The sequence below is a fragment of the Schistocerca gregaria genome, chromosome 2 (genome assembly GCF_023897955.1).
Source record: "Schistocerca gregaria isolate iqSchGreg1 chromosome 2, iqSchGreg1.2, whole genome shotgun sequence".
NCBI classification, from domain to species: domain Eukaryota; kingdom Metazoa; phylum Arthropoda; class Insecta; order Orthoptera; family Acrididae; genus Schistocerca; species Schistocerca gregaria.
Genome location: NC_064921.1, coordinates 433,200,089 through 433,225,465, shown reverse-complemented (window position 1 = coordinate 433,225,465; position 25,377 = coordinate 433,200,089). Strand labels below are relative to the sequence as shown.

General features: G+C 35.8%; 1 protein-coding gene across 1 annotated transcript in view; it reads right to left on the bottom strand.

Moving 5' to 3' along the window:
- Positions 1 to 406: 406 nt before the first annotated feature.
- Positions 407 to 25,377, bottom strand: part of LOC126335820 (tubulin beta chain-like) — a 40,468-nt gene continuing 15,497 nt past the window's right edge. Inside the window, 4 exon segments of the mRNA XM_049999285.1 lie at positions 407 to 475; positions 1,951 to 1,969; positions 22,282 to 22,753; positions 22,756 to 22,902. Coding sequence (XP_049855242.1) covers positions 407 to 475; positions 1,951 to 1,969; positions 22,282 to 22,753; positions 22,756 to 22,902 — 707 coding nt within the window.

Here is a 25,377-nt window from a genome sequence, read left to right as displayed (position 1 = left end):
TTACATGCAAAAATTGCAGCTCTTCCTCTCCTCCTCTATAAGACAGCACATTGTAACAGGATCTTGCTTTCTATTCTTTCAACCTATTGCATAACTGTTTCATTTTCACTAATGGCCTTAAAACACTTCATCTGTTAATAGAGAATGTTTAATTAAACTGTACTAAACATTTCACATGTAGATTAATAAAGGTTATTTCAAACCACAAAGCCCATGAGAAAAACAGCTTCATAGAGAAATATTTATTTGCATTACAAGATGAGTGTATAATTTGATACAAAAGTCATAAAATAGCTGCAGATTATAAAAAGGTTCTACAGAGATTTTTACAAAAAGCTGGAATGTCAAATTCACCAGCTGCTTTAATTACATCATGTACAGTCAAAAATAGCACAACAATGTCCACCTACTTTTCATCTTCCATCTCTTCCTCTTCTTCAACATCAAATTCAACATCTTCATCTGCAGTAGCTTCCTGTTATTGTTGGTTCTCCGACATATAACATTCTTAGGGGTTAGTTTTACTCATCGTATCTGGCAATCTGTAGCAGCATAACTCCTGGAGACAGTTACTGTTAAAAAGAACTACAAAGTTATTTTTTAAACAATTAGTCCTGTTTTTTGTTTCCACTGAAGATTTATTGTAATCTCAAATTAATTAAAAACATCTTTAGAAATCTGAAATAAGTTGTAAAATACTTACAATAAATTATCACAATAAGCTACATGCTTTCTGTCTAAAATCACACAATGTACTGACTCCCCTATACCAATATGGCAACCCCTATATATATGTTCTAAACCATCCTGAACAATCCTTGGCATTGTTTAAAATGAATATTTGATTAATTAACAATTAAAATTTATACAAAAACTGAAAAGACATGTATAAATGCATGTCTGCTCTGTACAGTAACAACACTATGATATTAGTACATGTCTGTTATTTCTTTCGAGAATAAACTCTCAAATAAGACATTACAGTAGTGAATTTATATTTTTATCAATTATTAGAGACTCTCTTTGTGGGAATTATTCCCTTCATTTACAGAGCTTCTACACTTTGAACAGAAATAGATTAAACAGTTATTATTCAGTTATAAGTTTTTGTAGGCGAGTTACATGTGTGATAGTGAATTAGACTATGAAATGTTCGTTTTAAATGGTGTTAATGGGCTGTTACGTTTCAACACCCACAAAAGGATTTGTGCAACTGAAAGTTGAACAGTTCTTTTCTGACAGATCTACATAACAGTCCTCATTTTACGATAAACTGGAGGAACAAGCATTTTACTTATTATATGAATAATTCCTAGGTTTGATTAAAAAAGAACAAGTTATTTCTTAACTGTAAGAGCTAACATGCTACTTAGACCTTCAAACTAGTACAATATTCCTAAGTGCAAATGTACTAATCTCTGTACTATACATACAAGTAAGTAGTCTTGATGTCTGCAGTTCGCAGACTGCTCCTCACTGAATTTTAAAATATACAGTACGCAGACTGCTTTGTTGAAAGTCTTGAAGTTTGCAGTACGCAGACTGCTGTTTGGGATGAAATGTCTGACCAATGACTAATCTTACTATTTTTCATTTATCAAGACACCTCCAACACCACTTTCCCACCTTTAAAATCATTCAAACATTATATGTAAGAGTTCAGTTATATAATACCGTATGATCAAAAAGTCAGTATAAACTTTAAAAACTTAATAAACCACGGAATAACATAGATAGAGAGATAAAAGTTGACACACATGCTTGGAATGACATGGGGTTTTATTAGAACCAAAAAAGAAAACAACATTCACAAAATGTCCAACAGATGGCGCTGGACAGTTACCATGATGAGTGAGAGGTACACCGATATGTTACAGAATCGCATCATCCCCAGCCTAGCTGATTCACACCTACTGGAATGTACGATGTTTATGCAGGATGGCACTCCACTCCATATTGCTGAAAGACTCTTGCGTGCATCATTTGGTAATGATCGTGTGCTCAACCGCCACTTTCGTCATGCTTGGACTCCCAGGTCCCCAGACCTCAGTCCGTGCGATAATTGGCTTTGGGGTTACCTGAAGTTGCAAGTGTATCATGACTGACCAACATCTCTAAGGAGGCTGAAAGACAACATCCGACGCCAATGCCTCACCATAACTCAGGTCATGCTTTACAGAGCTGTTCACAACATTATTCCTCGACTACAGCTATTCTTGACGAATGATGATGGACATATTGAGCATTTCCTGCAAAGAACATCATCTTTGTTTTGTCTTACTTTGTTCTGATCAGATGAAGCATCATCTGTTGGACATTTTTGAACTTTTGTATTTTTTTGGTTCTAATAAAACCCATGTCATTCCATGCATATGTGTTAATTTGTACCTCCACTATCTACATTATTCCGTAATTTATTCAGTTTTCAAATTTATACTGACTTTTTGATCACCCAGTACATCATATTGGTTGTGTTTTATAAGTAATTAGAACAGCACCGACAACTATGTGGTTGACCCTTATATACAGGTCCATATACACCACTTGTGTGTAAATACACGATACTTGAATCATAAATAATTGGTAAACATATAATATTGAAACCTGTGACATATCTAAGACATTTACATGAAAATTACTAAAGCAGCCTACAGAATTACTGATATCTGTTGCTGCTCAAACATAAATTATTATATAAATATAACAATATAGAAATAAGGTAGCCAAATGCATAGAATACAGCATATCTCATATCAAAAAAAGTAAATAAACTGCCTCACTGGGCAGATCATCCAAGTGTTACAATGTTCACAGTATGTGAAGTACTTTCATATACATCAAACATATTTGGTAACGCCCCTGCAGCGAGGCGACTAGCGCGAGTTTTGGTGTTCTCGTAAAGATAATTCATTTTAGATTATAAAAGATATGGTTTAGTACCGATTACGTGGTAAATAGGTGTATTGGTGTGCCTTTTAAGTGTACCATTAAAGGTTTCATTTTTGTTTACGTAATATAGTAGAAAACGCAAAATGATCATACAGTCGTATTTTCTGCTTACGTTTTGCTGCAGCAAATCTATAGAATTTCGTTTAGTTATTCTTTGCTCTCTCCAGCAATATGACTTAGCGAACCTACAAGATGGCCGCCGAGTGAGATCACAGGTATTTTCTTCGTCCGCTAAAATAACTTATTTAAGAGGAAATAGTGCCAAGTTTAAATATTCTTTGTTTTTATTACTTGCTGTAGTGTCCGTTCTTGTCACACAACTGAATATTAGCGTCCAAGCAGAGCTTGTTCTTGAAAAAACTTGTTCTTTAGCTGTGGTCCCGATAACCGCGACATAACCCGTAATTTTGCGTGACATAAACACAACAAATTCTATTCAAGTTTTCTTGATAGTGCAAAAATCGTTTAAAAAAGACAGCTACTAGTTTCATCAGTGTCTATTGTCGCAATAAAAGTGTAATTAAACATTTCTAAATCGTATTTAACTAACACATTTCGTATTGTTTACTATTTAGATAGACGCGATCTAGGTCTAAATTTTCCGAGTTATAAACGTTTAAAAACCTGACCAAACACGCCTGATAACTTAAATTCTCTAAAAGCAAAGTAATTACAAATTCATTCTTCTGTTTTTGCATCTCTAAATCAGTAGAAAAACAACAACCACCGCACATAAGATCTTTGTGTCGTTTTTTTTTTCCTTGCAGACATACAATCTCGCGACCTTGACAAATTTAAAACATTCTTTAAACTTAACTATTCTTTCGAAACTGACCATGAGTGAGAAATGTGGGAGCTTTTATAGGGTAGTGAGTAGAGGGACTTGTTGCCAATCTTGTAGGAAATATTTTCACTGGGGGGGGGGGGGGGGGGGTGCAGTGGGGAGAATGTTGGGAGAACAGAAGAGGCTCTCTCCTGGAACTGCAGAGTATGCAGTAGGAACATTTTGATTGGGGAGCAGGAAAGGAAAATCTGTGCCCTTCAGGCACAGTTGGAGGAAGCAAGGAAGGAACTGATAAGGATCAAGGGAAATAGCGGGGAGGAGGGTGGTTGGGAACTGGAAGCTGGTAGGAGGATAGGAAGAAAGAGAACGCGATCTGATAGTTTTATCATCAACACCAAAAACAGGTATCTGCCACTGCCAGAGTTAAGTGGAGAAGAGCCTCAGGTAGAACGAGGAGCAGGAAATGTGCAGCACACTTCAACCGAGGCCAAGAAGCCTAGGAATGTACAAAGTGTTAGGAAGAAGAAAGTGCTGCTGCTAGGTAGTAGCCATGGGCGAGGTGTAGGCCCTCAGTTACAGGAAAGTTTAGGGGCAGCGTACCAGGCCACCAGTATCTTCAAACCAAATGCAGGGCTAAGTCATGTGATAGAGGACCTAGGGTCTTTATGTAAGGATTTTACAAAAGAGGACCATGTAGTGATAGTGGGTGGGGCGGGAAACAGTTTGGACAGGGATGGGGCATATGAAATAGGTGGTGACCTGGACAAGATAGCTTCCCTGACTCATGGCACCAATGTACACTTTGTTGAGCTGTTCCGGCGTCATGATCAGCCACGCCTTGATGGAGCTGTGAGGCGAATCAATGTGGGGCTGGGGATGGCTCTGAGGACGGCCAACTTTGCTCATGTTTCTCTGGTGCCCGTCGGGACTATCAACAGATGGGGTTTCACTAGGCATGGCCTACACCTGAACAGGACTGGGAAGGGAAGATTGGTACAGCTGATTCATGAAAGTATAGGGGGTGGATCTCGGGCCACACATAGTCAAATACCTGTTGTCATAGGTAGGAAAAGTAGGTCTTTTTAAGGATAAATCCAGACAACAGGTTCCCCTGCCTAAAGAGTATCTCTAGCAGTTCAAAAAATACTGAAACAATCACTCACAAGACAGATTATAACACTTCAAAAATCACACATACCAGATGTCACAAAGAAAAACAAACCATCGGAAAGAGTAACATGGGGCATTTCACAGACTTAACAATCCTCCATCAAAACATGCAATCAATAAAAAATAAAATACAAGCATTAGAAGTTGAGCTCCAATCTTTGAACTGCACAGTAGTTTGTATTACTGAGCACTGGTGTAGAGACACAGAAATCCAACATGTAGTATTATCATTGTATGAAAGGGCAAACTCTTACTGCAGAACTACTTCAAGGGGTGGAGGATCATGCATTTATATCAGAGAAGGAACACAGTTCAAATCTAGACATGACCTCAGTACAGTAAGTGAAGACAAACACATTGAAATATCAGCTATTGAATTATCAGGGCTCGATATCACCAAGAAATTAATCATTTTGTGTGTGTATAGATCTCCCAGTGGTAGTGTGGACACTTTTTTCAATAAATTAACAGAAGTTCTAGATAAAGTCTCAAGTACAAAGGTCAACATAATTCTGTGTGGGGACATAAACATCAACACTAATATCATAAATGAATCCAGCAGCACCTTCATAAATATCCTTCAAAGTTTTGGCATGTCCCTATTGGTCAATAGTGCAACAAGGGTTACTACAATGACTGCATCAGTAATTGACCATGTGGTCACAAATATAGTAAAATCAGGCATCGAATCATTCCCTAAACTACAAGCCTATAAACGACATCTATCAGAAATCAAAATAAAAGATTTTTCAAAAGAACTAGAAAAACAAAGCTGAGATGAAGTGTATAAGGAAACCAATGTGAATATGAAATTCTCCAAATTCTCCACAGTGTTTAAATTGAACTTTGAAACAGCATTTCCAAAAGTATGCATGACTGTATCAACATCTCACAAAAACAGATGGATAACAGCAGGTATTAAGAAGTCCTCCCAAACACTTAAACACCTCAGTTCCATGAAAAAGATTCACAAGGATCCAGAATTCTTAAATTTCTATCATAGATACAAAAAGATTTATAGGAAGGTGCTGATTGCTGCAAAAAAGTCATTTAATGACAAAATAATACATAATGCAGAGAATAAAAGCAAAGCAGTCTGGGAGAGGCAAACAAACGCAGAATAACATACTGCTAAGGGAGGGGGATAAGGTAATAAATGATCCACAACACTTAGCAAACTATGTAAACAAGCATTTTTCAAGTATTGCAGAGAAGTTACAGCAAAAATTCCCCAAAACAAATATAACACCTGCAAAAATTGTTGCACTAGATACAATGATGTTACTTCCAACCACAGAGAATGAAGTCAATAAAACTGTTCAAAAGCTAAAAAATAAAAAGTCAGAAGGCTTAGATGATGTACCAATGTGTGTACTGAAACAATGCATAGGGATTATACAAGGCCCATTAACAAATATAATAAATGAATCCTTCACATCAGGGACATTTCCAGAGCAGCTAAAACAGGCAAGAGTTGTACCTTTGCTTAAGAAAGGTAATGCAGAAGACATAGAAAATTACCGGCCCATTTCCCTGCTGTCAGCATTCTCAAAAATAATAGAAGCAATTATGAAAGACACATTAATGAATTATCTGAATAAATACAATCTTTCAAGCAAATCACAGTTTGGTTTTCGAAGTGGCAAAAATACGGAGTCAGCCATAGTAGAATTCACAAAAGTTGTACTTAATGCTCTTGATAAAGATGAGTGTGTCACAGGCATATTTTTGGATCTTTCTAAGGCTTTTGATACAGTCGACCACAAGATTCTATTAAATAAATTAGAAGCATTAGGAATAAGAGTGGTAGCTAATGACTGGTTTCGATCATACCTAACAGATAGGGTACAAAGAGTAGAGATAACACATACTTCAAATAGATCTAAACATTTAGTAAAATACTTATTAGAACCAAAACATATTAATATAGGGGTTCCACAAGGTAGCATATTAGGACCAATACTATTCCTGATATACATCAATGACTTTCCCGGTAGTGTTACTCATGGTGAGAAAATTCTCTTCGCTGATGACAGCAATATTATAGTCACTGAGAGAACAAGAGAACTCCTTACCGAGAAAGCAAATGAAACTCTCAAGGAAGTTTACGATTGGTCAATAAGCAACAAATTGACATTAAACATAAAGAAAACTAATGCCATGAACTTCAGTTTGAAGAGGAAAAATGACAATGTTAAATTAAATGTAGATGGCACCTCTATAGACTGTGTAACAAATGCAAAATTTCTAGGAATGAATATTGACTCTCAGCTGAAGTGGTGCGAACACACAAAGGTACTTGCAAACAGAATGTCATCAGCATGTTATGCCCTTAGAATTGTATCATCTGTGTGTAACATGCAGTGTCTTTTAGTTACATATTATTCATATGTACACTCAATTCTTAGCTATGGCATTCTTTTTTGGGGAACAAATCCACAAAATATGAACACAATTTTCAAACTCCAGAAAAGAGCCATAAGAATAATAACCAGAAATAGTAGTCGAGCTCATTGTAAAGATCTGTTCAAAACACTGGGAATTTTAACTGCTCCATGTGAACACATTTACCAGTCAGTTGTACACATCAAAAGTAACATTGGCAATTACTGCAGAAACAGCTCTGTCCATGACCATGCAACAAGAGATAGACTCAACTTACATTTACCAAGAAAAAATAAACATAAAACTCAAAACAGCATTTTCTACCAAGGAATAAAACTGTACAATAAATTACCAAAAGAGGTTAAAGAAATTTCAAAAATACACTTATTTAAGAAGGCAGCTAAAAAGTACCTGTTATGCAATAAATTTTATACATTGAAGGATTACTTAGATAATGCAGAGTAGGGGTTTGATAAAAAAATGTTATACAAACAAATAATAATAATAATGATGATTATAAAACATCCAATATTCCACATAACACCTTCACTTTATTATTTTTCTTCTTTTTTCCTTTCTAGAGACACTCTCCCCTCAAGCTATGCATAGCACAATACTAACACCTCTTCCTCTTTCTGAGCTCAACATCTCACTCATTATGAAGGGATGCTGACTCAGTTTTTCAGGATAGCAAATGGGAACTTGCAGTACAGAAAATGGCCCAAGGATCACCTGTGTGTGTGTGTGTGTGTGTGTGTGTGTGTGTGTGTGTGTGTGTGTGTGTGTGTGTGTGTGTATGTAGTGAGTGAAGTGTTATGAAACAATGTGTGTATAGTGTGTGCAGTGACTAATAGTGAAATATGAGTGAATAGTGTGGCATTACATTATTTAATGAGTTATTTGTAAATAAATTATTGTATACCAGGAGTAAAATCTAATGATTGTCTCTAACTAGAAGTCTGTAAATATATGTGTATACGAATTAGCTTATTGTAAATTGATCTAAGCTAGTAAATACTTTGACATGTCCTATATCCTTGTAAAAAGAGATCTACGGATGAATAAAACTACTACTACTACTACTACTACTACTACCTATTCATTATTTAAGTAGCATTTCCGGAAAGTAGCGTAACGTTTAAGTTGTTGTTTCAGAAACTTTCCACTGTTGTTTTTGTTTACACACAGTTGCATATAGGCCAAATTTGTGGATCCATATTTTCGTTTTTATCTGTAATGTAACTGACTTATTCTTAATAAACTATTACGTTTATCATGAGTGAAAAGTGCTTCACTTGCCGTAGATTGTTAGGTCGGGGCTTTGGTGTGATGGGTGCTGTAGTTTTTTCCATGTGGGTGACTGTAGTGGCGTGGGAATAGGGGGAGTAAATGAGATTGATCAGCGGTTTTGTAGGATTTGTAGTGGAGATAGGAAGATACTAGTACAGCAGGGGAAAATTACCGCCCTTCAGGCTGAGTTAGACAAGACCAGGGGCGATCTTGACAGGTTAAGGAGGGAGAAGGGTAAAGAGAGGTGGGAAGTGGCAACAGGCAATAGGTGGAACAGGCCATAGAACTTTATCTGACAGCTTCATAATGAATGAGGAAAATAGATTTGACCTGCAGCTTCAGTTAGAAGCTGTTGAGCCTCAAGCAGTTGCAGGTGTAGACAGGGCAAAACAAACTTTCATCAGCAAACTGAAAAGTAAGAATGTAGGGAAATCAGTAAAGAGAAAGAAAGTATTGTTGTTAGGCAGTTCCCATGGAAGAGGTGTTGGCCAACTTTTGCAGGATGAACTAGGAGCAGAATACCAGGTGACAATTTTTTTTTAACCTAGTGCTGGTCTGGAGCAGGTGGCAGAGGTTTTCACTTTGCAAAGATTTCACTAAGGAAGACACCCTGGTTATAATGGGTGGGGCAGGTAACAGGATTGACAGAGATCCTGGGTACAGTATAGAGTGTGACCTGGCAAAGATTGCATCATCATCGAAGCATACTAGTGTTGAGTTTGTATCTGTTCTTGGGCACCATGACCGACCTCATTTGAACTCTTCTGTGAAGAGAGTTAATTTGGAGTTGGAACGGCTGCTTAAGTCAGGTGCAGGGTCACACATTGGTGTGGTTCCTGTTGATACTCTCAATAGTAGGGATTATACTAGGCATGGCCTTCACCTCAACAGAAAAGGGAAGGGTAAACTGGCAGAGAAAATAGCAGGAAAGTTAAAGGGGGGAAGAACCAGTGGTTATAGGGTTCAGAAAAGACCTTTTTATGGTAGGGAGGACAGAAAATTTTAAGAGAAGTTAGAACTGAGAAAACTATCAGTTTGAGAAAGAAGCCAAAAAAACATAATTCTAGCTTATTACATGAGCATAAACAGCTATTGGTTAAGAATTTTCAACAGTCAGCAGATATTTTAACCGTACCCAATTTTACCTCTGTCATTGGGAAATGTCAGCTATCTTTATTGCATCAGAATATTCGAGGACTGATAAATAAAATTAACGAAATAACTATCTGTATAGATGAATTAGAGTCTTTAAACACAGCTGACATAATCTTCTTCTCTGAACATCATGTGATCACTGGCATAGGAGTTTTAAATGTTACAGGGTTTAGGTTAGCATCTCACTTTTGTTGATCAGAAATGGAGAAAGGAGGAGTTGCTACATTCATCAGGAACTGTCATAAATTTAAGAACATAGATATTCATTAATTTTGCCTACAACAGAATATGGAAGCATGTGCAACAGAAGTAGAATTTCACAAAAAATCCTACATAATATTAAGTTTATATCGAGCACCTGCTGGTAACTTTAATCTGTTAAAAAAACACCTTGAAGCGGTACTGGCCCATTTAACAACCAAAAACAAAGAAATACTGGTTGCTGGTGATTTCAATGTAGATTTCCTTAAAGACTCTCCCAATAAGAACTTAATTGATTTACCATCTTACTTCCCACTGTAAAGTTCCCCACTAGGGTAGCCAATTGCTCACAAACAGCCATTGATAATATCTTTATAGAAAAGTCCAATGAACAAAATTATATTACAGAACCAATAGTCAATGGCCTCTCAGACCATGACATGCAATTCCTTCTGTTAAATGTTTATACTAAACAGGATATAAAATCTGTTAAATCTGAGCTCAAGAGGGTAATCAAGAAGCCAAAAATTGATTATTTTAGGACAGTCCTCAGAGACATTCACTGGACTGATGTTTACAGTGCTCATGACATGAATGAAAAATATAACACTTCTGATAATAAAGTGCAAACCTTATTCGAACACTGTTTTCCCCCATAAAGTTGCCAAGGTAAGAGCAAAGCCTACAAAGAAGCCATGGTTTACTCAAGGAATAAGGGTATCTTGTAAAACTAAAAGAAAACTGTATCTGGCAATCCGAAACAATTCCGATGTTGATGTTATAGCACATTACAAGAAATACTGCCAAATATTAAAGACTGTAATACGGACATCAAAGCACATATAATACGAGGAAAAGATAGTCGTATCAGATAACAAAATAAAGACAATATGTGCTATAGTGAAGGAGGAGACCGGTAGCACCCGACATGAAGAGGAACAAATAGCATTAAGAGTAAGTGATACATTGGTGACAGATGTGTATAGTGTTGCAGAACTTTTTAACAAACATTTTATAACCGTTACTGAAAAATGGGGCTGTTAGGTTCGGTAGATGCTGCTATGGAATACCTTAGACCAGACATTTCAAGTAACTTCCATAATATGAATTTGACCCTCACTATCCCAGCAGAAATAATGTCCATCATAAAATCTTTAAAATCAAAAACATCTAGTTGGTATGATGAAATATCAACATTGTTAATTAAAGAATGAGATTCTGAGCGAAGTAACATATTAAGCAATCTGTGTAACCAGTCGTTTATCAGTGGAACATTTCCTGAATGGTTGAAATATGCTGAAGTGGAGTCACTGTTTAAGAAGGGAGCTAAAGAAATAGCATCAAATTTCCGTCCAATTTCACTGTTGCCAGCATTCTCAAAAATTTTAGAAAAAATACTTTATAATCGGCTTTATAACCATCTTATCTCAAATAACATACAGTCACAGTCACAGTTGGATTTCTAAAGGGTCCTGATATTGAGAAGGCTATCTACACTTACAGTGAAAACGAGCTTAATTCATTAGACAAAAATTGCAGGCAACTGGTATATTTTGTGATCTGTCAAAGGCATTTGACTGTGTAAATCACAATATCCTTTTAAGTAAATTAGAATATTATAGTGTAACAGGAAATGCTGCAAAATGGTTCAAATCTTATATCTCTGGCAGAATTCAAAGGGTGTTATTAGGAAAGAGACATTTATCAAGCTATCAGACATAATCCAACTGGGAACTAATTACATGTGGGGTCCCACAAGGTTCCATTTTGGGGCCCTTACTGATTCTTGTGTATATCAATGACCTTTCATCAGTAACATTACCAGATGCCAAGTTCGTTTTGTTTGCCAATGATACAAACATTGCAATATATAATAAATCAAGTGTATTCTTAGAAAGATCAGCTAATAAAATATTTGTTGACATTAATCACTGGTTCCTTGCCAATTCGTTGTTACAAAACTTTGAAAAAACACACTACATGCAGTTCAGAACTTGTAAGGGGTGTCCCATGAGTATATACCTAACATACAATGAGAAGCAGATAGGAGAAGTGGACAGTGTTAAATTCTTGGGATTACAGCTTGATAATAAATTCAACTGGGAGGAGCACACCACAGAACTGCTGAAGCGTCTTAACAAATTTCTATTTGCAAAGCGAATTGTGTCAGACATGAGGCATATAAAAATGAAAAAGCTGGCATACTATGCTTACTTTCATTCCATTATGTAATATGGGATAATTCATCAAGTCAAGCTAAAGTTTTCCGGGCACAGAAACGTGCAGTAAGAGTTATATGTGGTGTGAACTCAAGAACATCCTGCAGAAGCCTGTTTAGGGAACTAGGGATACTAACTACTGCTTCCCAATGTATTTATTCCTTAATGAAATTTGTCATTAAGAATATATCACTTTTTCAAACCAATAGCTCAATTCATGGAATCAATACTAAAAATAAGAATAATTTTCACAAGGATTTAAAGTCATTTAGTCTTGTACAAAAATGTGTGCATTATTCAGGAATACACATTTTCAGTAACTTGCCAGCAGCCATAAAAAGCTTAACAACCAATGAAGTTCAGTTTAAGAGAAGCCTGAAGGATTTATTGGTGGTCAACTCTTTCTACTCCACTGACGAATTTCTCAGTAAAACCAACTTATATATTACCTTATAAATAAGTAATAAAACCTTTTATTGTACATTCAGTTCATTAGTATTTGTAAAATGACTCTTTCATATAGTGTTCATTAAAAAATGACGTTCATTCCACTAGGGAGCTGCGGAATGGTTCATTAGCTTATTTGTTTTGGTTGTAAATATTTATCATGTATTGTTATTTTTCTGACATGTTCTACATCCTGGAGGACCTCCTCACTATGGATCAGTTGGAATGAAAGTAAATCTAATGTAATCTAATCTCTAAACATCACAGAGTCAAGTGTGACAATGAGAAAAGAAATTTTTTGTTACAGTTTCCAAATTAAACAAGACGCTGGTCTGGCCACCATGGCTACATGCCACTGTAGAATCAGATGTACATTGGCAAATTAAGTACCAACAAGTTTCTTCCAGAACACATGCCGCTTAACAACTAGTTGACAGATTTCTCGTTGGCCATCACCACATTAGACATGATGTAGCAACATCAGATCAGACAGTAATTAAAATTGGACACAGATAAGGTAAATTCCAACATAGGTTAAGGCGTAGGGTAAAGTAGTAGTGGTTAAATATGAATGGGTTAATATTAGGAGTAAACTAGTTACTTCAGGCACTCTAAAGTTATTATATATATATATATATATATATATATATATATATATATATATATATATATATATATATATATATATATATATATATATATAATTCCAGAATGAGATTTTCACTCTGCAGCGGAGTGTGAGCTGATATGAAACTTCCTGGCAGATTAAAAGTGTGTGCCGCACCAAGACTTGAACTCGGGACCTTTGCGTTTACGGGCAAGTCCTCTACGAACTGAGCTACCCAAACACGACTCACGCCCCGTCCTCACAGCTTCACTTCTTGCCAGTACCTCGTCTCCTACCTTCCAAACTTTACAGAAGGTCCCGAGTTCGAGTCTCAGTCCGGCACACAGTTTTAATCTGCCAGGAAGTTTCATATGTATATATATAATTCCTCATCAGTTACATATTAATGAATCAACTAGTCTTCAATTGAATGCAGATGTCCTTAAGAACCATAACTATATAATGAACACAAATGCTTAATCTTTATCATTTCCTTTTGCTACTCATTACACATGAATTATTAGTGGTCAACAGAGTATGTTCAATAAGACACTGGAGAAAATTAACCAGTTTTCATCAGTTGCTTAGCGTGGTTGTTTAGGTTGAGTAGATTCTACAGTTATTATAGGGAGACTAAATAGTACAATAAACAATAAATTAAACAAATGAAACAAAATGTATCAAATAAAACAACAACAACAACTACAGGTACTACTACTACTACTACTACTACCACTACCACCGCCACTTATTATAATAATATTAATAATGATAATAACAACTAACTTGTTCAAGAAACGATGACGAATTTGTAGAACTCCAGCAGCAACAGAAGAAGCACTTGTATTTTCTTCTACACAAGTGCAAATGTGCTTGTCTTTTCTTTACATGAATAGGTCCATAACTCGGTCTACAAAGATCTGATGATTGGATAGCTCTCCAAGTAGTGTCTTTCCTATTGCTAACGTTCTCAAACACGACAGCCAGGTGTTGGACATTGAATTCCTTAAATAATTCTTTACTCGTTTAAGAGTACTCATGCTTCATTCTATACTTGCTATAATTGTGCGTAGGTTCAAAACCAAGCACAGGATCTTCGTTGTTTCTTCATAAACAGAGTTTAAATCATTGTTGACAATGTACTTTAAGAGGATTCTTGGAGATAAGTGTCTTTTCTCATCAGCGTATATGTTACACAGTTCATTCTCAAGTTGTCTTGTTCGTAAAAAGGGTACTGTTCTAATAACTGAAGCAGTTTCAACTTTGGGAATTCTTTTTGATAGTTTGGGAAACACTTATCGTTCAGAAGTTCAACAAATTGAATTTGGGATGAAGTCTTTAATATCTTCTTTCCATCTGAAAATTTTGCAAATGCATTATCTCGTAAGTTAGTGCCCTGAGAGATGTCGTTTGACTGTCACAGAATGATAAGTTGCCATTCAAACACAAGCTGCATTTAATGCATTCATTAACGAATGTTTCAGTTCTTAATTGTTATAAGTTTCTCAAAACAGTTCTTATTTCGTCGTGGTAAGCAGTTATACCGTCCGATTTTAACTGAAGTACATTAAAGAGATGATTAAAATAAACAAAGCACCCTCGGTATAGACAAACGTAGCATCATCCATTCGTCGGTTCATTCCCACAGGACAGCTCAAAGATTCTGAGCCCCATTGAGAGTCCATATCGTTAATTATGTAATTAAAAACACTATATAACGCTGAGAAACGACTAGATATTGTTGAAACTCCCCTGGAGCGAAAGTTTCAGCGAATGTTGCGTGCATGTGGCAGCTTAATCCTTTCTCAGTTAGTAATACAGTGCGTTTTGATGATTTGCTGAAAAACGAATGGAATGTAGTACGGCCACTTACAAACATGTGTACTTGTCATATGATTTTGGAGGTATGTAATAGTACCAAATGAACAATTAATAAACATCGCATAGAGACAGAACTGCTTCACGAATTGTTGTAGTCCTCTTTCTCTGCCCACCATTACTGAAACGCCATCATATGTTTGACTAACCATTTTCCTTCCAGATTCCATTCTTTAAATACTACACAAATAATGTTTGACAAACCTTCAGCAGTTTTCTCTCCAGAAACATCATAAAATGCAACTAATCTTTCCTCAATTTTGTCTGCAATACAGTACCTTAATATTATAATCATTTGACTCTTGCACGACACGTCTAATGTTTCATCAGCCTGAATCGAAATGAGATTTCAGTTCTGAATTTCAGATTTTATGTTCCCATAAACTGCCAGAGTTACCATTTCTATTACATCATTCTGTGTATTTGAAGAAGTTCCTTTAAAGTTTGCAGATGATGACAGATGGTCTCGGGTTAATTGCTCTCCTTGAGCTAGTAAATCAACAACTCCAGATAGTTACCGTTGTTGCTAGAGGATTCGTCTTCTCGATGGTAGCAAAAGGCTAGTTCTTGTTTGCAAATAAATACAACTGCCTGAATAAGACGATCCAATACTCTCCTGTTGGTTGCGACTTGTTCATTGTATTTTGTTGTTGTTAGACAAGGGGCTTCAGAAAGGGCGCGCTCAATTCTACTTTTGCCAATAACTGAAATGATTCTTCGTTCTGTAGGTGACGTTTTGATATCTGATGCTTTTGTGCTTTGCTGTCAAAGTTCTTTATTGTACAAATGCCCTCATTGCACCTATTCCTTTTCAACACCAAACAGACGACATACATAACATTATAATTTGTTATTAACTGCATTCGTAGTCAGCCAAGTATACTTCCAGGCTGTCTGAAAAGTTCGGCTTCACTTAAAACTAAACTGAGTATAGGAGTAGGTCGTTTGTCCTTCAATTCCCACTTTTTTCGTTCGTTAATGTAGAAAAATGCCGTTTTGAATAAAAATTCTATAAGGTGTTCAGTTGCTGGCTCACCCATGTTGGCGACACAAATATGCACTAAAATCACACAAGAATGACTAAGAACACAAATCGCGCGACTGTTAAAAGCCAGCATAGAAGCGGCAGAGATTACTCTCGATACCTGCTAGCAGGCGCAGCGCACCAGGCTTTGTGTAGAGGGGAGGTAGAGGGGAGCCGAGAAAGCCACTTAAGTGAACTGATATCTTCGTACATTTAGAGCTATTAGTACAAAGTTGTTTATATTTTTGTTATGAAATACTATTGCATCTTTTATAAGCATGCATACAGGGGAGACTAAGACTATAACATATTTTTGAACATCATCTGTACCATATTTAATATCTATACCACACAAGCAGTCAGTCACATCATCTGCTTTTACATTAAAAGTTTCATGTAATAAATCCTGGTTTTCATTAATAATCAGATAATAAGCTAACATTTGTATATATTGAAAAGCATGGACTCAATACAGCAGTATTGAACAGTTCAGATTTGCGTGGACATTGTGACAAAGAACACTTCATATATATACCCAGGAGATAGCATGACTTGTACAGATACCAGACATGTTGTAAACATCATCCATATCTTATAGCATTAAGATGGCAAAAGAATAATTAAATAAGACTACCAACGGTTTGGTCACTGAAGTGGTAGAAAATTACATGAAAATAAAACTGTGTGATTCTAAAATCGTGGGAATCAGAACACTTCTGTTCCAATAACTATTTGCAACATAAAATTCCATTTTCCTTATGCTCCACAGATGAAGTACAGAAGTAATACAAACATAATTAATTTCTTTCCTTTTCCAATTACATATTAGATCTAATACCTGTTAAGGACAAGATCATGAAAAGTATTTTCATACTTCATAGTAAATCAATGTCTATCAAGTTACTTTCACATAATTGGTATAGTAACAGGTCAAACCAAACGAGAACACATATATAAGGCCACAAACATCTAACCTAATTGTAATCACATCTCAGCTGTAAAGTAATAGCACAGCTATCTTAAGTAATCTTCACACTAGTTCTAAACATTTTCTCAACTTTTCACAAAATCAAATGAGGTTATAGCTTTATCAGCATAATGAGAATAACTGTATAGGCATCATGAGAAAATATTACAACAACTCTCCTAAAAATTCATACTCAGGTTATATTATTAAACTACACATTATTAAATCTGCCCAAAGTTTGTGCTTGTATGCAGATAACAAGAAAAAACAGCTTGGCCAGTATAAAATATGTGCACCAGTTCCTTTTGGCATCCAGTCTCTAACTACTCGTCCAAATCAGAAAGTGGAAGAGGATGAGTTTATACAGATAAGTAAGAGAGGATGTGACTTGAAAAGGAAAGAGTTACACCAGCTGTGAGCCTTGGGTTCGCCATCCCCAAATTGCAAAAAGAGCTTGCAACCTCCTGAGGAATTTTTTGTTAGAATGATTTAAGGTTGTCATCAACTGAAATAGTATCTGTTCTTACCGTCCTCACACAATGGTTATGCTTGTCACTGCATGTTTCATCAGAGTTCATAGCTTTAATAGAATCACACGATATTTAATGAGAAAAACAAATATCATTCATATTTTTAAATATTGGTTTCTAAAAAATTGAAAATGGTGTTGTTTTGTTCTTCCACACTCTAATTCAGGTGCCTGGTCAAGTTATAGACTTGTGTCTTACAAATTGCACACTGTATACTTTAGGATAGTAGAAGGATTCTAACTGCTCTTACTAACTAGATAGGACAATAAAAAGGGGAGTGATTCCAGAAAATAAATATGGAGTCACTGGCTGGGGCAAGGCACCATATGCTACATGGTGTGTCTATGAAAGCACCACGGATCCCCTACCTGTTAAATTTCACCACAAAACTACTGAAAAACATGAATCTGAGAGGATGTTCATCCCCATATTTTGCCTTGACTATACAGTGCACAGAATGTATTATCAACTATTTGAACTCCTCAATTCACTATTTAATTAATAATTTATGATGGATATAATAATTTTTTTAAAAAAATTTCAAATGTTGAATGATGGCAACAATAAAATTGTAAATTTCCTCTTATTTGTTATTTCACTTTCACTGGGTTAAGGTACTCACTGTAGAGTTTGCTAAAGTATACAATATGACCTTGACTGTGTAAAGTAAGATGCATATCAAATAAATTTCCAATGATGTGTCAAATATCAAAGAACAAATATCATGATGCTAAACAGGTGATTTAAGGTTATCTGTACAATATCAGCTGTGTCACGTTCCTCCAAATAACAACAAATTCAAATGGTCCTACATAAAATCAAACAAACCCCAATCTATGCCAGGTAAAAGGATACACTAGTGTTCAAATATACCCTTTTCAACTCCGAATCTATGAATAGACAAAATATAGGTAAAATAAGCAAATATTCACACATAAAAGAAATACGAATAAAAAAACTACAGAAAAATATTTTACAGTATTAGGTTCAAATATGTTAAGTTATCTGATTTCTCACTTGTCAGTGTTTACATTTGCAATAAGCAGTGGACATTAATTGAGCTTTTTATTAGTTGTAATTTTCTTTTAATTAGTATCTTTTTTATTATTGGGTCAGAATATTCAGAACGTGTCTTAACAAGATGTACATCATGGGTTTGTCTGTGTGGCATAGAGTACACATTCTTCAACACAAGTTTACTGTTTGCTGGTTTTTTGTGGTACTTTCATTAACTAGGTAATTCTTTTTGCAAAGCTCACTCAAATCTGTCTGCAAGCTACTGATTTCAACACACAAACTCCCTACACTACTTGTACACATTCACTAATTGAGTTACTATTAGATGCCTGTTCCAAATTTCCGAAACATCTTTCCTTTCCTTAATGGACATTTTGACAAATTTCATTTATGGTTTCACACTTTTGGCCACTATTGTTACGTATGTCACCATATTCACAAACTATTTTAACCACTTTATCACAATCACTACATTTTTCTACAATACTAAACATTTACCAATCACACTACCACCAGGAGTCTGTTCCACATTTTTCATGGCAATTTTATCATCTGGGTGCACACTTTGACAAATTTCAGTTAATTCTGTACACTTTTGATCACCATACTGACATTTGCTACCATAGTCATTGACTATATTTAGTACTTCATCACTAATTAGGTCTTCCTTTCCATTTGAACAAACATATTCAGACACATCACTGACTTCAATTGGTAACATTAATCTATCAGGCACTGCTCTACTGGTTTCTAACTCAGTACTCAAACACTCACCAGAAATTTCAGACTCATTCAGCATCAAACCATCAACTTTAACTTCTACATTTACTATCATCTATTCTGTTCTACAACATCCTCATTTTCCTGTTTATTATCTACTGTAAATTCATCTGGAATTACACTGTAATTCTCAGTTCCACTGCCTAACACATGAACATCAGCTTCCAGACATACAGCATCAGTGTTAGCATTTTCACCCATTTCACAGCCACTCAACGTTCTCACTAAACCATACTCATCAGTTGTGTTCTCATCACTATCAACAGCTACTACTGCATTACAACTGTTAAAGAAATTTGTCAAAGTGTTTTCTTCTAATTCGAATTCAGATTTTTTACTTTTTTGTTCATCTTTATTTTCAGATAAAACATTTCACAAAATTCCCTGTCAAACTTCATTCTACTCACTTCAGGTTGTATTCTGGGTACAAAGTTTTGGTGTGTTCTATTTGTTCTGCCCCTTTCCCTTCTAAATTACTCCAATGTGCCTGACTGGAATTCCCTTGTCTATCTGCCCCATTTCACTAGGCTCCAAAAGAGGCAGGTCCTAGTTTAATGGACCATTTCTTCTGTTTTCAAAATTGTTAGTATTGTTTCACTCATTTTGCCCCCACTGCCTATTTCTTGTTTCAAAATTTCTATTCTCAGGTCTCTGCCTATATTAACTCTCTCCATTTCTTCTCTCATCATTACTAAATCTGTTACTGAAATTATCATTGAAAGCTCTGTTATTGTTATTCCTGTTATGATCAGGTCTGTCATTACATCTGTCATTTCTCTCCCATGATAAATCAAATATATCTATATATCTAAGGAATTGTTCAACTGTATCATCAGGTCTGTAGGCAAGACTACACTGAACCCTATTCGGTAACCTATGTTTCAAGGCGTCTATTTGGATCATTTGATCGAGTAGTTTATCAAGATGTATAAAAATTCTTAAGTGTTGTTCACAAAAAGTTTCCATGCGTACACTACCCATTTGAAATTTGGCCCATTCAAAAATTTTGACTTAATTCTACCTTGTTTAGTTTCTGACCAGAATTTGTTCATGAAAGCTCGTTCTACCTCATTAAACGACATTTCAGGTTTGATTGCTTGGTTCGCCCATGACAAATCCTCCCCATCTAAGAACATTTTATAAAACTTAATTTTCAAATTATCATTCATTTTGTCATTCAAATTGTCTTTAATCTGGAACATGAAATCAACTGGCTGTATATTGCCCTCCTCTGAAAATGTTTTGATGTTTACATTACTCCACAATGGACTGTAACTATAGAAAGATTTCACAGCAACAGAATCTTCGATTTCTTGAAATTTAGATTTGAAGTTCGAAATTTCGCCTAAGCAAGTGCCTGCAACATCTTTTAACTCCGCGAAATTATCAATTTTAGTGAAGTTGTGTACATTTTGGGCCATTTCTGAAAATTTATATACGAAATCTTTGTTGAGCTATTTAATTGTAATATTTCAACAATAGCAACTTTTTCGAAATTTTCCATGGAATCAAGCCTATCTTCGAATTTTTTGTTTTCCTGTTTTAAAGTCACTATTTCCCCTTCCATAGTCAACACGTTTTTGGTATTCTCGTCTACCTTTTCCCAACACCTCTCAAAACTCTCTTTTGTCTTGCAAATTTGGGTTCCATGGTTGTATAATTCTTTATCGATTGAATCACGAAAAATTTTCTGGACATCAATTGATCATTTTTGTTCATCCATTGATCTTTTTTGCTCTTCCACAACTGTACAAACCTATCTAAGGCAGATACATTTGATTCAAATCCACGAAAGGGGGTACATATACTACTGTGATCACTATCCTGTCCGATTTCATTGTCACAATTAACTACATTATTAACAGTAATATCTACGCTGTTTTCCAAGCTTCCATTAACCTACCCATTATCATCAAGTTGCCTATTGTTGTTAACCTCTCTATTATCCTCCTTAATGACAAAACAGAGAAAAACAGTTTCCAAAAGTAAAATTCAAATAAATTTTGTACTTACAAACAGTTGGTTTTCACATAAGTATACTTTGTAGTGTTACTCACGTTCTTCTTTGTCCAGTTCTCATAAATATGGAATATTATTTCAACGGGCAGGAAATCTCTGAAACAAAATACAAGATTAGTTTACAGATTTCCACTGTATCCCAGCTCCATACACCAATTATAACATTCCTAGGGGTTAGTTATACTCATCGTATCTGACGATCTGTTGCAGTATAACTCCTGGAGACAGTTACTGTAAAAAAATAACTCCAAAGTTATTTTTTAAATAATTAGTCCTGTTTTTTGTTTCCACTGAAGATTTATTGTAATCTCAAATAAATTAAAAACGTCTTTACAAATCTGAAATAAGTTGTAAAATACTTATAATAAATTATCACAATAAGCTACATGCTTTCTGTCTAAAATCACACAATGTAATGGCTCCCCTATACCAATATGGCTACCCCTATATTTATGTTCTAAACCATCCTGAACAATCCCCGGCATTGTTTAAAATGAATATTTCAGTAATTAACAATTAAAATGTATACAAAAACTGAAAAGTTATGTATAAATGCATGTCTGCTCAGTACAGTAACAACACTATGATATTAGTATATGTCTGTTATTTCTTTCGAGAATAAACTCTTAAATAAGAAATTACAATAATACATTTATATTTTTAATTAATTACTAGAGACTCTCTTTGTGGGAATTATTCCCTTCATTTAAAAAACTTCTACACTTTGAACTGAAATAGATTAAATAGTTATTCTTTACAGTTATAAGTGTTTGTAGGCGAGTTACATATTTTGTTTACATGTGCGAACAATAATTAGACTGGGAAATGTTCGTTTTAAATGGTCTTAATGGGCTGTTACGTTTCAGACACCAAGTAATTCATATTCGACTCTGCCTCAATAAACTTCATTTCATCCATCCCCACTCCAGTGTACCAATGAAGGGAATCTTTATGTGGGAACATAGCAGTAACCTGCTCAGATATACGCTTGAAGAGCTCCTGAATAGCAGTAGAATTTCCAATGACTGCAACAGCCATTTTCAGCCTACGGGGTGGAATGTCACACCTAGCAGTTTTAACATTATTTGGGATCCATTCAACAAAGTAGCTGGTTTTCTTATTTTGAACGTTGAGTATTTGCTCATCCACTTCCGTCATGGACATTTTACCATTGAAGATAGCAGCAAGATTCAAGTATCGACCATGGCGAGGATCACAAGCTACCATCATGTTCTTAGCATCAAACATCTGTTGCGTAAGCTCTGGAACAGTGAGGGCTCTATACTGCTGATTGCCATGAGCCGTCAGTGGGGCAAACCCAGGCTGAAACAATGTACGCGTGGGAAAGGAGCCATATTAACTGCTAATTTGTGCAAGTCTGCAGTCAACTGTCCTGGAAACCTGAGACACGTCGTTACACCATACATCGTTAGGGAGACAAGGTGATTCAGATCGTATCGCCTGCTTTTCACACTACTTTCTGCATTGTGATATCTCTAGTTGGCTTTCGACTATCAAGTTTTGCAAGTGCATGTTAACTGTGTGCACTTCGATTACGTACTTCCTGTGCAGTGCTAGCCGGTTAAATAATAAACAGTGTGGGACAATGTGTGCCTAACTAGTAGATGGTTATAAAATGCTATTTCAGACAATGCTTAGGGGATTTTACTGTTACTAGAGAGGACGTTTTCAGATGCAACCAAAAGTAAGTGAATAATTAAGTTCGTATCAGTACTTTATCTGTTTGCTGCTAGGGCGGTCCTTGTTTCATGGCATTACGTCACTTATGTTGAATAATCAGTGTGTAACTTCAAGTTACCAATCATTCAATTACCTTTGTTTATGCCTATCTGAGATTCATTTTGAACTGATTGTGGCGATTAAATTCGCTAATTTGCAAGAAGTGTGGGCTTAAATTGTTTAATAACTACTGTGGGTTTTAAAGTAACTAATTATCAGTCAAGATGATGGAAGAAGGACTGTTTTATGTCGAAAGAGCGGTGTCAAAGGACAAACATTATCTGGAGAATTTCTCAGTTCCTAGCAGTAGTTTTGAAGATTTCCAGAAATCAAGGTACTTGTGCAAACATTTTTGTGCTATATTCATTCATTATCCTGGGTGGGGATTTGAGAAAGTTGAGGAAGGGTATAGAACCAGCCCATTAATATGCATCGACGAGACTAATGGGTTTGGATTGAACAACAGCTGCACAGCCCATATGAGTGCTGTGGTACATTCACAAGACACCAATATGAATAGTGACGACTAGGCAGGTGAAATTAACCAGTAAGTTCTCACTCTCAAGGAAGCGGGAGGAGAGAAAGATTTGTAAATATATTACAAATATCACCTACAATTGCAGAGACGACACTGCATTAGACGAAGTTCTGGAAATGATGAAGATATGTTCCATGACGCTAGAAAAATCAAATGCTCTAAGTGATGGACTTCCCTTAGTGATAACGTCGCCTGCTAAGTAAGATAATTAGGACAATGTTGAGAGAGAAAGAGAGAGAGAGAGAGAGAGAGAGAGAGAGAGAGAGAGAGAGAGAGAGAGAGAGAGAGAGATTCAATCAGTGGACTGTGTGTGTTTGGAGGGAGGGGAGGAGCGATGTTAAGCTTTATGCACTTATTCTTTGCAAGTTTTGCATGTATTATGGTTGTTGACTTGATTCTTTGCATGTATGTCATTTGCTACATTTAAGTAGAATATGTTTTATCGTATAATAATTCCAATCCCAAAGAAAGCAGGTGTTGACATGTGACAATTACCGAACTATCAGTTTAATAAGTCACGGCTGCAAAATACTGACACGAATTCTTTACAGACGTATGAGAAAACTAGTAGAAGGTGATTTCGGGGAAGATCAGTTTGGATTCCATAGAAATATTGGAACACGTGAGGGAATACTGACCCTACGACTTATTTTAGAAGCTAGATTAAGGAAAGGCAAACCTATGTTTCTAGCATTTGTAGACTTAGAGAAAGCTTTCGACAATGTTAACTAGAATAATCTCTTTCAAATTCTGAAGGTGGCAGTGGTGAAATACAGGAAGCGAAAGGCTATTTACGTTTGTACAGAAACCAGATGGCAGTTATAAGAGTCGAGGGACATGAAAGGGAAGCAGTGGTTTGGAAGGGAGTGAGACAGGGTTGTAGTCTCTCCCCGATGTTATTCAATCTGTATATTGAGCAAGCAGTGAAGGAAACAAAAGAAAATTTCAGAGCAGGTATTAAAATCCATGGAGAAGAAATAAAAACTTTGAGGTTCGCCGATGACATTGTAATTTTGTCAGAGACAGCAAAGGACTTGGAAGAGCAGTTGAAAGGAATGGATAGTGTCTTGAAATGAGGATGTAAGATGAACATCAACAAAAGCAAAACGAGCATAATGGAATGTAGTCGAATTAAGTCAGGTGATGCTGAGGGAATAAGATTAGGAAATGAGATGCTTAAAGTAGTAGAGGAGTTTTGCTATTTGGGGAGCAAATAACTGATGATGGTCGAAGTAGAGAGGATATAAAATGTAGACTGGCAATGGGAAGGAAAGCGTTTCTGAAGAAGAGTAATTTTTTAACATCGAGTATACATTTAAGTGTCAGGAAGTCGTTTCTGAAAGTATGTGTATGGAGTGTAGCCATGTATGGAAGTGAAACATGGACGATAAATAGTTTAGACAAGAAGAGAATTGAAGCTTTCGAAATGTGGTGCTACAAAAGAATGCTGAAGATTAGATGGGTGGATCACATAACTAATGACGAGGTATTGAATAGGATTGGGAGAAGAGAAAATTGTGGCTCAACATGACTGAAAGAAGGGATCGGTTGATAGGACATGTTCTGAGGCGTCAAGGGATCACCAATTTAGTATTGGAGGGCAGCATGGAGGGTAAAAATTGTAGAGGGAGACCAAGAGATGAATACACCAAGGAGATTCAGATGGATGTATGTTGC